We start from the raw sequence: 14,567 nt of genomic DNA on the forward strand, positions 1-14,567 counted from the left end.
AGCAGACTGGTCCTCCATCCCGCCCCTGCGCTGGATCCACCGTCCGTCCGTCCCCCCACCGTCCCCCCCGCAGGGTCCTGCTCTGCCTGCCAGAGGTCGCTGTGTGCTGGTCTGTGTGCCTGCCTCTGGGGAGGAGGCATCCTTGATCCTACATCCCTGTGGCCAAGAGGAGGCCCCTATCCCAGGGGGGACCACCACGTGCCTGCCCTTCCTGGTCCTCCAAACTGGCCTCCAGGCAGTAGGATTCCCACATGCGTATTTATTGGCAGAAGCCTGGGTTATTGGTTCCCTGATCCCGGCATGACCCAACTCCACATATTCCTTCACCCGCCCATTTGCTTAGCTTATGTGTGTGCCTTTGCTGGCACGCCCTTCGTCGTGTCCACCCATGGACCCTTTGGCAACCTTCAAAACTATTTGCGGTACCTGCCCTGGGAAGCACTCCGTGACATCTGCGCACTGACTTTGGCCCCTCCTCTCAGCTCCCATAGAGTCTGTACCAAGGGCTCTTCGCTGTGGCTTTTCACATAGAACTGCTTGTTGATCCTACACCACACTCACGACAACTGGACTTCCTGGTCCATCTGCCCAACCCATTTTCCACCCGAATCCCCAGGCTGGTTCTGGAGCTAGTCACAAGGCCCTGCTGTCACTGGATCCTCTCTCCCGCCCCCATCCTCTGTGAAGTTTCCCCCTTTCCTACAGAGCCAGAGCACCTGCTTAGGAATGGCAGCCGCCTTCCTTGGCAAGAAGCTGTGCCCAGCTCTCTCAGGCTGTGAGTTTGACCAGGTCGGAGTGCTGGGCCCCGAGGAGGGGGCTGCTAGGATTGGCTCTGCTATCTGCGCATGGAGCCAGGCTTTAACAGCTGCCCTGCCAGGCCTGGAGCGTATCAGGGGCACTCCTGTGGATGTCTGGCTGCCTGCTGTGCCTGCCTTTGTCTTGTCCTTCTGCAATCTGGGCTCAGGCCCCAACTCACAGTGTGGAGCTGCCCTTAGGGGTCTGGCGGGGTGCCGGGCCCCGGGGAGAGGCCTGCCCTGCCCTTGGGAAGCCCATGTCCCCAGGTGGAGACAGCTATGGCTGTGGGGAAAGAGACAAACCAGTGTGCCAAGGGCTGCAATGGGGGCCCCAGGCGGGAGGCCACCCTCCACCTGGTGAGTAGAAACGCTTCCCAGAAGAGCCAGCCCCGTGCTCACCAGCCTCCATGCTGCTCTGTTAGCTCAGAAACAAGGAACGCTGGCAGGCACAGGGGCTACAGCAGCGTCCAGATGCCACAGTGTTGGTTCTCATCCTGGGCTCCTGAGACANATGGGGGCCCCAGGCGGGAGGCCACCCTCCACCTGGTGAGTAGAAACGCTTCCCAGAAGAGCCAGCCCCGTGCTCACCAGCCTCCATGCTGCTCTGTTAGCTCAGAAACAAGGAACGCTGGCAGGCACAGGGGCTACAGCAGCGTCCAGATGCCACAGTGTTGGTTCTCATCCTGGGCTCCTGAGACACAGCCTCCAGGATTTCCTGAGTGTATATAATAAGGAGTTTGGCTCGCTCACTTTTTGCACATTTCCAGCCAAATAAAGTCTCAAAACACTTTATCAGCCAGGCTGACCTGCCTGAGACCCTGGAAGAGTTCTTGAACTCCAGTGGGTTGATAGGGTTTGAGATGTGGTCAAGTCCAAGGCGGCTGGTGTCCATCTTCGGCACGGCTAGGCGTTCAATGCATTAATCCACCGTGAACTTGTACCACAGCTCTTTGATCCTCCTTCCTCTCTTCAGCTACCATTCCTCGGTTAGGGGACGACTTAGTGAAACATCTGCTTGTCACCACTGAAAACTAAACGACTTCTGTTTTCTTTGAAGAGAGGCTGCGTAATGGTCCCAACAGACCCGGGTACCACTTACCAGTGGTGTCTTTGGGCCAATTTCTTAATTGCTCCATGCCTCAGTTTTGGGGTATATAATGGGCCTCAATAGCATTTCCCTCATGAGGTTGTGATAATTAAACACAGTGTTTTGCTCCCTCTTAGGTCCGTAAAGCCTGGTCAAAGGCCAGCCAGGCACCTCAAATCAAATGTCAGCCAGAAGGACTGCTATTTTGTAATGAGAAACCAAACTTGGGAAATTTGCTCCTGGAAGACTTATTATGGCCCCTTCCCAACAGCCAGGCAATCCTAAAGTGAGCTTTTGTAAACAGACTCAGAAAGCATTTAAACGGTGTGCACAGGGAGGGGCGTGGGGAGGGGAGAGACACCACTGCAGAAGTCAGGTTTGGGAGTATGCATCCAAGTCCAAGGTGGGTTCCAGAACCCGCCCCTCCCCCTGAGAGGTGTATGGTTGGGACTTGATGCTCAGGCTCTGCCTCTTGGCCTGGGCCTGTGCCTGCACCACGCAGGAGCCACCACAGAAGTGCTAGGTGTCAGCACCTTGGGAGGAGGGCTGTGTGTCCCATCCCGTCCTAGCTGCCTATTATGACGTCAGGGGGAAAATGAAGCTGAGGATTTGTGAAGCACGGAGGTGCCAACTGCTGTGCCAGGTACCGGGGACACTTAAGTGGCTCTGCGTCTCATCAGCTGTGTGACCTTGAAAAATTACTTGTCCCAGTTTCCTCACCTGCAGATTTGAGATATTAGATGAGGACACTTCATAGTTTCATACAGCCAATTGAAGTATGATATATGTTAATACGAAGTGCTTAGAACAGTGCCTGGCACATCATAGAAGGTGCTCAAGTAATAAGTGAGGGTGATGATGTCATATGGATTGTGGAGATCCCTGCCCTTAGAGATCTCCTCTTTCAACCACCATTCAGGTGGCCAGTATTCTTGTTTGTCAACACTCAGGGGGCCGATGAAGGACTCCGTTCCTTTTGCATTCTAGTCTCTCTGCTCTCCAGATTCCGAGTCCCAACTGAAACTCTGTGCTGGACAATATTCTAAATACAGTGTATGGCTATTTTGGGATCTAAAAATCCATGCAACTAGCTCAGTCAGAGAAAGCGCAATTTAGCATTCAGACCTTCCTGCGGCCACAAACTTGCCCGACCCCAGGCACATGTCCATGTTTATGAGTGGGGGCAGAAAGAAGGGAGAGAGTCGTGTTTAGGTATGGAAAGAACTAAAAACAAACATCAACCAAATTAAAAAAAAACCAACAACCCAGGACAAAGCTCATGGCGTCTCCATTTCTCTTTAATACTGAACAGTATTCATACAGTTGTAACATGAGTTCAAGAGCAGAAGTAAGAAACATTACCAATAGACTTCAGGGTGTAAAAATACCACTTTTAAGGATGGCTAGTTAAGGTTTTGTGTTTTTTTTTACACATTTAAAAAAAAGTTTTCAAGTGTATAATGTCACCAAATTTTGTTTGTCAGGATTACAATCAAAGCCATGGAAGCTGTTTTAAGTTGCAGGGATGGTATACTGTAGCCTAAGTCCCACAATGCAGTAGCAGTGATTCTCAAACTGGGGGGGCTTGGTAAACACAGCCCACTGGCCCCACCCTGGGTCTGTGATGCAGAAAATCAGGGGTGGGGCCTGAGGAGCTGCATTTTGAGCAAGTTCGAAGGACTGCTGCTACCGCTGGTCCCACAGCACACTTGGAGGCCGACCATGTAGAGAAGCAAATCTATCGACCTGTGGTGAGTGAGGGCTGTAAACTTCTGGCAGCAGGGCTCTGGCGCTCTCCTTGGGTTGGGGAGGGGACGGGAAGCACCACCGGGAGATCACCCAGGCAATTTCAGTTCTAACCCTTGATCGCACTTCTTTAGTTTGTACCTTCTAGTTATTTTAAAAAAAAAATGCTATCAAGTTATTTATTATCCTTGGAAGAAAAATCTGACAGTTTAGTCCTGGCTGAGTACTGCCATGTATTACACATTCTATTTTTAAATGATACTAATTCCTAATTACAAATGAGCCAGTGAAAGCATATTTCCACCTGCAAAAACTGAATCTAGAATCACGTACAGCTGGCTTTCCTTGGCCCTTTTCTGGTTTCCATGGCACCCCTTCACCCTGGGCGTTCTCCCAGCCCGGGTGGGTTAGGACGTAATCACGTGGCGCATATGAGCAGTTCCAGTAACAATGGGACACACCTGGCTGGCCTCTCCTCACCCTGCACAGACGACAGGGCACAGATACTGTTTTTCTGAGGATTAGGACGTCTGCATCTCCCAGAACAGACCTTAATTGCAGGGTCACAGCTGCCATTCAGTAGTGGGTCTCAGCTGAAACCTGTTTTCTGCAGAGCAGGAAAAAACCACCTTGAACTTGGCCCCACCCCCCGGGGCTGACAGCTTGGCTGGAGTGGAGCACATGCTGCTGCCAAAGCCGGGAAACAGGGCCCGAGAGCTCTGGTCAGCGAACAACAACAAAGCTGGGTGGTCTTATTTCTAATACCCTCTGAATCATCAAGTGGCTTCTCAGTTTGCAAACTCATAACCTTAAAACAGAAATGGCAAAATACACGTTCTCATAAGGGTCTGGCTACAGCAGGCAAACTCGGTCCATGAAATGTTCAGGTGAAGCCAAGCAGTAGGGCAGGTCATGGGGTCATCTAAGCACAGCTGCCATCGTCACAGCCTTGAGGAAGGGCAACTGTCCCGTCAGAGGGAAAGCAGCACCAACACGTTAGCTTATGTCCGAGGGAAACGAGTTCCTTTTCTTTCTTCCTCACCTCCCCACATATCTGTGTTAGGAAAGAACCTATAATATAAAGAACTCCCAAGTACATGGAGATCACAGCAACATGACCAAGGCGCCACTAGCACTTCCAGAGCTTGAGTATTTGCCCAACAGCACAAAACATCAAACAGCTGGGGTGAGCATGGAAGTTACTACCGGCCTACTGTAAGTCATGTCGCTGAGGTCAGCTTGTCCCCCAGTGTGCAGGCTCAGGGGGGCATGTCTGAGAAGCAACATGCCAAGTGACTCCCGTGTCTGTTGGGGGAGCTGTAATTGTTTCATCTTGAAAACAAGGGAACTGAACTAAATGATCCCAAGTCCCACTGAGTCTACTTTAGGGGAGCTAACCCCAGAAGTCAGCTGGTTTGGAGTATCAGGCCCGCCCTGGGGACCCAGCACCAGGCTTCAGTCCTGAAAGGTCCCAGCAGAGCTGCTCACTACTCTCTGACAGCAGATTCCCAGTGAGGACTAGGAGGTAAACACAGCGAGAAGGACAGTGTGATGCAGGCCTTGCAAGGACACGACCTCGCTGTTTTAAGCATAAACTACTTTGAAGACTGGGAGTTGGGAAAGGGCAGCTGGCCGTTCCAGAAAGACTACCTGCTTTTATCATGCCAGCCAGGTGACTCAACTGCCCTCACACAGAAGCAGAGGCCTCACTGGACCTGTCAACGGGGCAGTGTCTTCGAGAACTGACTTTGTCAGGGGTGCTGCAGACGGGCTACAGGGCTGTCAGTCTGCGACTCCTTTGGTTTCACCTTCTCTCTGCTCTTGATGGACAAACAACACTTTAATAATAATTCTTAAAATATCCAGGAGGGAAAGAAATGCCAGTGAGAGGAAGACAGAGGGAGAATTGAAAGTAGTGCATTCCACAGTTTAGAACTTTAGCTCTCCTGACAGTCCGAATTTTGTTTTTACAAATTCATCCCACAGTACAAGGTAAAGCCAAACAGTTCAGAGTCCAGAGTTGAAAAGCAATGCATATTTTTCACTCAGTTTTGAGATCTTGCAATGCTATGAATTCTCTAGAAAGGTAACAGTCTCGCTTTACAGCCAGGGAAATTACCAAAAGAAAAATCTTGGCTCTGCCATCTTTACTTCCAGAAGGTACAGCACTTAACAGAGACAGATTTCTGTTGGAGTTAGACTGGATTTCTCTTCACAGCCCTTAATCTCACGAGGTGAGAAGGAGGGGACGTTGCCAAGTTGTTGGCTCCCAGACCCATCAGTCTGTTTAACTCTGGCTAAAAGCAGAGAATCATGGGCAAGTGACCAAGTTTCTCCCCCTTCGGCTCTGGCGTGCTGATCCTCATGTAACACATCACAGTAACACATACAAGGAGCACTGCGATTGTCCAGTTCACACAAAGACAATTCAAAAATTAGGCCTGAAAACGAAGGTGTTTTGATTTTCCAGGTGGACTCCTGCTCTGGCAAACTCTCTGTGTTTCATTCCCCATTCTACCCCAAGTCAGTTGATCAGTAAAATGTTCTTCCAATAAACACAAGTGGAGCTCTTTCTCCATTACCCATCAAATTGTGCCAGTTCTTTAGAAAAGATGAATATGGGACGAGGTGTGGAAGAGTGAAGGAGAAAAGGAGCCCCACTGTGTGACAGGGTGTGCTTCTAAGCAGCGTGAGGGGGGTGTCACCTGTACCTGCTCCAACCCCGTCTGTGACAGGTTCCAAGGGGCCACTTAGCTGCCCTCCAAAGCCTGGTAACATTAGCATCACTGATGAGGAAATGCTGCCTTTAGAAATAAATCTAAGCCCCTGGCTTGTTCTCTGAGACCACCAGCATAGGGGGCCTTCAATGCCCACTCGTCTGTAGTGACCGGCCCAGTCTGGGTACAACAGGCTCAGACCCCAGGATCAAGCCAGTGGGGCCAGAAATGATGCTTGGGGTATAGCTGGCTCTGAAGACACACTGAGAGGCCAGCTATCAAAGAGCAGCTCCTTCGAGGCCCAGAGAGAGCAGTGGCCCTACAGGAAGAAAGCACGTGGCACTTGTATTTTCAGTCAGTGTTCTCTTGCTAAATATTTCCCTATTGAGCTTTAGCCCACGAGTCTGGCTCACAACCACCACTCTTTAGCTAACACCTTAAGTCAGTGAGGTCAGTGTGCCAATTCTAAATATTTCCAAATATTGAGTAATTAAGCCTCAGGGTCACAAAACCTGGTCCCTGAAGTCAGGAGAGTATCTTACTCATCAGCAATCAGACGGGTTCCCAACAGGCCCTCCTGACACACATGGCAGTTCTGCGGGGCTCAGTAAACCTAGGAATAGCAAGAGAACAGCATGGCTTTTAAACAGGGCGATCATAGAATTCTGACACCGGCTGCCTCGCTCCACGGAGAGCATGGACGACGGTACTGAGACAGGTCCACATTTAGTTCTAACACAGACTTGTATATTTTAATGCTAATCTAAGGACTGTCCCTGTTCTAAGTTTATAGAAGACTATTTGAATAAGTCTCAAAACTTTGTAAAACAAATGATCTAGTACCCTACACCTGAAGCCCTTTGTTAATAATCACTTTTTTTTTTTTGCTAATTTGAAAAGAAATAACTTATTTATATATCAAATAGAGTTGAGTGTAAACGTGGATGTCAACCACCCTTTCAGTTTTATAAATCTACTTTTAGCTTTCATCAACAGGCAGATTTCCTGACCTACCATGATCCTAAATATGGGAAAATACCCTTCTTTAAAAAATTGTTACACACATTTATTAAAAAGTGCAATTCAAAAGTTAGCTGAGCAAGTACATCATTGCAAATTGCAAATCACACACACACACAAAAAGGGAAAAAAGCCCCAAACAAACAAACAAAAAAAACAAGGAATGCAAACAAAACAAGAAAAAAAGTTTGAAAAAGTTAGTGTGCTGAGGAATGGACCCCAAAAGATGAGGACATGAGAAGCCAAAGCTACACGTCTGTCCACATGTTGCTGTGCTTTCCACGCGCAAAGGAGACGGGTGCGGGGAAGGCAGCCTGCCCGCCAGCCTCTGGCTCTGGGTTCAGCTGCTACTTCAACATTAGGTTATTCATCAGGGAGGTTATAAAAACATCCTATATACATGGGCACGTTGGAGGCATTTACAAAGTCACCAGGAGCTTGAGCTTAAACTTGAGTGTCTCAGCAACTAAAACTCAATTTGAAGCATCTGTTATTTAAATTTGGATTGGCTCAGTTATTTGAAAGGATGATAAAAATCGAGTTGTCATCTTAGGGAAACAAAACAAGTTTACCTACCCCCTTTACCTACCCCCTTCTTGCCATTCTCACAGGGTAAGAAAAGCCTGGTCCACAACTAGCCTTTTATTTCATTACAGTTTCTGACTAAATGTAGTAAATGAACTAACCACTCCCAACCCCGACCCGCCAAGACGGAGTGCCACAGGATCTTAATCCATTCAAGTGTGCTGCTCAGCAGCCGTACATGTAAAAATACAAGGTGCGCCTCTGGGGAGGTGCAGCCGCAGGAATGCAGACCTTGCCCACGCTGCCCTCGGCTGTGCACGCAGGGTCTGCTGCCCCTCCTCCCTTCAATTCAAGACACAAGTTGTTAGCACCCCCAAAGCCCAGCGCTTTTCATTACTTTCCATTAGTTATTCTTACCACAAAAAAAAAAAAAAAAAAGGTGCCTGGAAAAGCAATTTTACCCCTGTACTTAGCCCCGAACAATGAACCTCTGCATTTTCTGTCACAAACTGCTTCTGGGCCTTAACCCCATCATGGCCAGCTCTCGGGGGATAAAGAGTGCTCCCACCAGGGGCCATGAAGCGGACCTGGGCGCCCCATTCCCAACAGGGCTCCTTCGGACAGGGCAGCGGCCGCAGTCTGAGCAGGGAGGTCGGAGCTGCCGAAGTTGGGCTGGAACAGCAACAGCGAACGTCAGCAGAGTCTGCAGAGTTTTCCGGGTTCCTCAGAGGCCTTCCCCAGGGAGCCGGGGCCAGGGAGGCAGCGCCAGGAGTGTGCCGTTGTCACGTCCTCTTCCCGCCGGCCCCTCCAGCGCTGGGACGGAGGGGCTGCCTCCATGGTGGGGTCACGAAGAGAAAAGTCAGCGCAGGCTGTGTTTTCAGGAGACGGAGGCGAGGCGCTGGCCCCGGTGCTGCTGCTGCTCCTCCCCGGGTTCGCGTGCAGGAGGGCGCGTGCGGACGGCCCTGCCGTCACAGCACTAAGAAGAGGACCAGCACGACCAGCAGGACTGCGAAGAGGACGGCGATGGCGCACCACTGGCGCCGATCTGCAAGGCAGGACACGGGGATTAGCGCTCCAGGGGCTCCACCTTCCCCGGGATACGGCCACGCGAAACGGAAGCAGCGAAGGCGCAGAAGGTGCAACTGGCGCGCAGAGGCCCTGCCCGGGCACCGGTCCCCGCGCTGCGCCTGCCCGGAAGCTGCCTCGTCGTAGGACAGGCTTCGTGTCTCGCGTCTTTAAAACCTGTGGCTCTCAGCTTTCTGCTGCTGCGTACCGTGTCCCTGGAAAAGGTGTTGGCACTGGCATGACAGATCAAACAAAGCCCACCTGCCTGCCTCTCCCACCAAAGTCAAATCATTTAATTCAACAACACTGTTCTGTTCTCAGCGGACACTGTGGGAGGGTGGCGAGGAGAGGAAAGCTGCTGCCAGTCGCTTCAGGAAGCAGTGCTGACAAAGCCAAGCCCCAGCGATTCATTTCTCACCACACCGAGTCAGGAAAGTAAGATGACTCAACCAGTAACCGCGTTGGAGTCAGGTAGACAGCTTTTCTATAAGTGAAAGTGAACTGTCTTTTTCTGAAACAGGAAATGGTGGCTAGGCCAGCAAAATGGCTGAGAGCGCCCGGCCCTGAGGGGCGGTGGGGCCCACCCCGGCTGCAGCCCGCCGTCCTGACTGTGGCGGCCCCCCGAACTCCACAGCGGCTGCCTCACAGGGCTGCTGTGAGAACTAAACACCACGGATAGCCTCACACACACTCTTGGGGCACACTGTGGGGTCCAGGATGCTGTCCTCGTCAGGATGCCTCCTTAACATGAACAGGGGTAGAAAGAACACGTGGTCTTTCCATTGATGAGTCCTGCCGTTCCCACAGAGGGTCAGGCTGAAAGAAAAGAATTTCACTCGCCTATGAAAATGCCCTTCAACCGCTACAAATAAGAGCTCTATTTAAATAGAACTGTAAACGTATACCGAATCATCAGGAGTTTACTTGAAAAACCTGCAGATTTTAGCACACCATAGCTAGGGAGAATCACATTATAAAAGGGTCTAAATCTAGGAAAATAAACTGTAAAACTTTCCACAAGGCAACACTAAGTCCACAAAACATGAACTTAAATTATTTAAATGTCCTGGAGAGCAAAACCTTAAAAGCAGCCAAAAGAACGTCCACTAAATGAAATAAGTGAAGCAAACACCTTGTTGGTGGTGACCACCTTGCTCTGCCTCAGGCAATGCTAGAAACACGCTTCCTGGGTGATGAGGGTGAAGACCCCAGCTCTGTCCATTCCTTTTCTGAAATAGGACTATCCCAAAGTATTCCAGAGTTAGCCTACGCCAGATACTATTTTTAATCTGGCTAACGATCACTTCCACGGTCAAGAAAACCTTAGGATCTGACGTTCTTGCATCTGTTTTAAAATGTTTACAATAATTTGAAATCATTCTCATTGAAATTAGTAGCTATTCTTCCCGGACAAAACCATCAAGGTAATTGCTTCCTAACTACCCCATCCCCCATCTCACACCTAATTTCTGCACTTATTCCTCCCTTTGCCCCCTCCCCTGCCCCCGCCCCCCCAGCTGCCTGTCTTTTTCAAACCCAGATTTCCACTTTTTGGGCTTCCATCAGCCTCCACCAAACCCCCTCAATTACTTTCTCTTCTGCAATTGTTTAAATAGGGGTTTTCATCAAGGACAGTATCCATCACACAAGCTAGCACAGCCCAGGAATGCTCTTGTAAAGCTATTTCCTTTGAAGTGGTTACCTTCCTTCCATGAAGCATGAACTAGGTAATAACCCCAGGGAGCTGTTACCTGAGCTGACTTCTCCCCAGAAGGGGCGGAACTAACCATAAGGGCTTTTGTGACCTCAAGTGAAAAGTCCAATCCAGCTTTCTACAAGATCAAGCAAGACCTGCCTCCAAGATCAGAGGGGAACAAAGAAAACTCCAGTGGTAGTTCCCCCCTCCACCAAAGTATTTTTCTCCCTTAAAGAGAAAAGTTGAACAATAGAATTTTGGAAAGCGAGGGGAAGACAGCCTTGGTGTCTACTCAAAAGAATATACTTTGTTTGGGTAGGAGAATGATGAGATTAGGGTCTCTCGTGGGTCGTTCAATAAGTAAGTGTGGCATCTTGGCTGATGTCTGCAGCCGGCCATGGAAGAGTGGAAGTCCTGCCTCTCAAAAACGATGCAGCGTGCATGTTCACAGTTACTGACTAATCGAACATCAGTGTCTTGATATCCTTTCTGTACATCCAGGCTTGATTAAAAAGCAGTGAACTTGTATATAGCTGTTAACAGTCTCACTGACTCTATTCCTTATGCTGTACAATGCCAGAGGGGTAGTAAATTGGAGGAGGAGGGTTATCCCTCTGTAAGGGGTATAAATGTCTAAATATTACATTGTTTTGCACACCTGAAACTAAAAAAAAAAAAAAAACCAGCAGTGAACCTTCCCAAAAGTTATGGAGAACAGAGACAAATACAAATTGCCTTATCGTCAGACTGAAGCAGACACCACCAAGCAGGGGGCCCTTAGCAATCTTGCTTTTAGGAGCAAGCACAGATGAAAATGAAAACCACCGACAAGCTGTCCAAACTGAAGGGCTTTTCAGGCTAAATGCTGTTTCCTGGCTCTCTTTCCTAGACAAATATAACCCAAGTTCTTACTTTGCTCCCGAAACCTTTCTTTCGGGAAAAAAGTAGAATAAAGCATAAGCAAGTTTTGGTGCTATTTATATACACTGGACGGCTTATCACAATGCAAGTACTTTTCTAAATTATTCATCCCCAGAACGCCGGGGAGCAAAGGCACAGTGCATCTTTGTTCGTTTGGTCTTCCACAAACAAAACTGGTGCTGAAGTAGCTACTTGAGTTTGCGACTAATACATACACTGGTGAGAGGCCTGGTGTGTAAACTGGTTATATAATACTTCATTAAAGCTTTCTTCTTTTTCTTTTTTTTCAAGCAGAGGGGTGAGGGGTGGAAAAGGAGAGAACAGAGGGAATCAGAAAGGCGACTGTGCAGACCTTTCTCTCAACGTGTCAAAGATGAACTAAACTGGTGCCTGCTGCAGGCAAAGACGCGCCTGCAAGAGCAACAGACATTTGTCCCTGGAGAGAAAAGAAGTCTAGTGATGAGCTTTCGTCTGTTTTGAATAGAATGGGTCCTTCGCCCCTCAGGGCCATCTTTTGCCTGTCTTGCTTTTTTTCCCCTAAACAACATATACTCAGTATTAACACATGGGAGACACTGTGAAACAGTTGTGCATTAATTATTATTACTTCATTTAATCCGCACATGACCTTGAGAGGCAGGCACCAACCTATTTATACATACAAAACTGAGCCCCAGAGAACTGCTAATGTAGCTTGGCTATTAAACTGCTGAAAAGTAAATGTGCACAAGGATTTAAATCCTGCCTCAAAAGGCTAAACTGTTGCACTCTATAACATGTACCTGATGGGGGAAACTAACATAAAAACGAGGTGTCAAGAAATGGGAAGTTTTCATGGGGAGGAGGTGCTATGGTTCAAGAACACTTAAATTACCTCAAGAAGTATCTCAGTTCCTCCCTTCACCAAGCCACCCCCACCAAGTAAAGAAAAAAAAAAAGATACCAGGTTTTCTTTGATTTAAAATATACTATTTTTCATGTACTTGGGAAAGTGGGTTTTAGTAATCAAAAAAACAGTTACTGGAACACGTCTTCCTATATAGTAACTAATTTGGAAAATGTTACTTCTTTATCCCCACCCTGGTGCAAATTTGCTGGACTATTTCACTATGGATTTAAATATAAACAATTTAAATTTGATCTGAAAGGGCACTTAATGTGAAATGGTAGTGGTTTTTTATTCTTGCAGTGAAGTCAGTCCAGGAGAAACAGTTAACTAACTGGCTTCTAAATTTCATTTTAAAATCAGTTCCCTATTTTGGCCAGGAAATAGGAAAAATAAATAAAAAAAGGATTTTGTCATTGCAAAGAAAGTTGCTCCAGCGGGAGAAAAGCCACCAACCACCACCGGCCTTGTGTAGTCCGCCGGTGGAAAACTGTGCCACAGGAAAGGGATCTGAATGGGCACACCCGCGTGAGAAGCCCCAGAGACTGTTTCCGGAATTAAGAATTCTTATGCTTTAAACGCCATACATACCACTGGTCATGTGAGACACTTTTGCAAGTTTCTTCATTACATTGTCCAGCCGAGACTGAGTGCTCTCCAGCTCATGAGAGAAATCATCCAACATTCTAGAAAGAGAAGCAGAGGGAGAAGGTGGCTGGTCAGCTCAAAGCCTCGGCAAGGCCGTCAGTGGTCATGGAATTCAATCAGGACCCAGGCCTCGGCTTTAGCAAACGAGGAGGGCAACACTGGGCTCCCAGTGCCCAATTTATGATCTGAAATCCTTGAGACAAGGTATGCTTTTGATTTTCAAGATTATTGGCATTTTAAAAAGGAGCAAGTTATATATGCTGTATGTGAGCCAACACCCTCAGCAGGGCCTGGGGGCAGCCCCCCGCAATCAAACGTGTTACTATTTCTACAGAGAGAAAACCAAGGGCAATCATAGTGGCAGGTTATTCAGGTCAGGTTTTATTTTACTGTAACGTGGGCTTCCTGCAAAGTTAAAAAACATTTTTTTTAAATTTTTTAATTTTTCTAGATTTCAGAATTGCAGACAAGGCAGTGTGGACCTGACTATACAACATCACAAACTCAGTGTCTATGCAGTGTAGCAGAAAGAAGTCTGCGTGAAGCCAGGCGTTGCCACTTGCTGACCTGGCCACTGTGGACCAGGCGCCCTACAACTGCTGGCACTGTTTCCTCAAACTCTGTGAATGGGGAGATCCCCCCGACCCAGCTTGCCTGCCAGGCCTTCTAAGCACCAGGCAATAGACAAAGCTCTTTAGAGCAATATGGGTTAAGAGCCCATTTAATCAAGTAGTAATCTCCTCTAAAGCACTTTGTGCTTTATCATAAAGCCGGAGGCCTTAGGAATGACATCCCTGATGGTGTGTGCCCTTCGTCTACACCCACAGAGAAGCCAGTATTTCTCCCACTGAGAGAACTGGCCCCAGGGGGTTCACACTATTTACTGTCCAAGGTGCAACCAGGAAAGAAAACACCAAAGACTCTTATTCCAATGGTGTTTATTTCATGAGTTACTAAACATCCCAGACTTTTCAACCTTGGATTAACATGATTATCCTGAGGATGGAATGTGACATACCAATTAGTGCCAAAAGTCTTATTAAAGGGTTTTATTACTCCGATAGCATCCATGGCAGCTAGAAACTATCGGTCTAGGTCTGGAACCACGTGCAGCGCCTGACAGCCCTGCAGGATTTGGGGCAACCAAGTCCTTATGAAGTCAATTATTAAATAAATGCAATGTTGACAGCTAAATAAACAAGGCTTTGTCCCTCATCTGAATTTTCCAACTCGCACATTGTGAGCTCAGTTTAGACCCCACTGGCTAGCACCTTGGCCTTGCAGCTGCAGACCTCCCCAGGCAGGGCCACATCCCAAAAACAAGAGCTACCTTGGTGCACTGGGCAGGACCTTTCCTCCCGAAGACAAAACGGGCACGTCGCCCAACCTCTAGGCCAAGGGCACCCACGACTCAAGCTTCTAGCTCAGATCTACCTAACTCCGTGTTGTCCAAAAGAAACAG

General features: G+C 48.4%; 1 protein-coding gene across 2 annotated transcripts in view; it reads right to left on the minus strand.

Moving 5' to 3' along the window:
• Window positions 1-3,152: 3,152 nt before the first annotated feature.
• The window catches only part of STX6 (syntaxin 6), a 32,025-nt gene continuing 20,610 nt past the window's right edge, over window positions 3,153-14,567 (minus strand). Inside the window, exons 7-8 of one of the 2 annotated variants that reach the window (XM_019624050.1) lie at window positions 13,049-13,143; window positions 3,153-8,934 (exon numbers count right to left, since the gene is read on the minus strand). In XM_019624050.1, the coding sequence (XP_019479595.1) occupies window positions 8,858-8,934; window positions 13,049-13,143 (172 nt within the window). In that variant the 3' untranslated portion in view covers window positions 3,153-8,857. The other variant, XM_019624052.1, reaches the window with a different exon arrangement.

This window comes from Hipposideros armiger, unplaced genomic scaffold, assembly GCF_001890085.2.
Source record: "Hipposideros armiger isolate ML-2016 unplaced genomic scaffold, ASM189008v1 scaffold_573, whole genome shotgun sequence".
In the NCBI taxonomy this organism is placed as follows: Eukaryota; Metazoa; Chordata; class Mammalia; order Chiroptera; family Hipposideridae; genus Hipposideros; species Hipposideros armiger.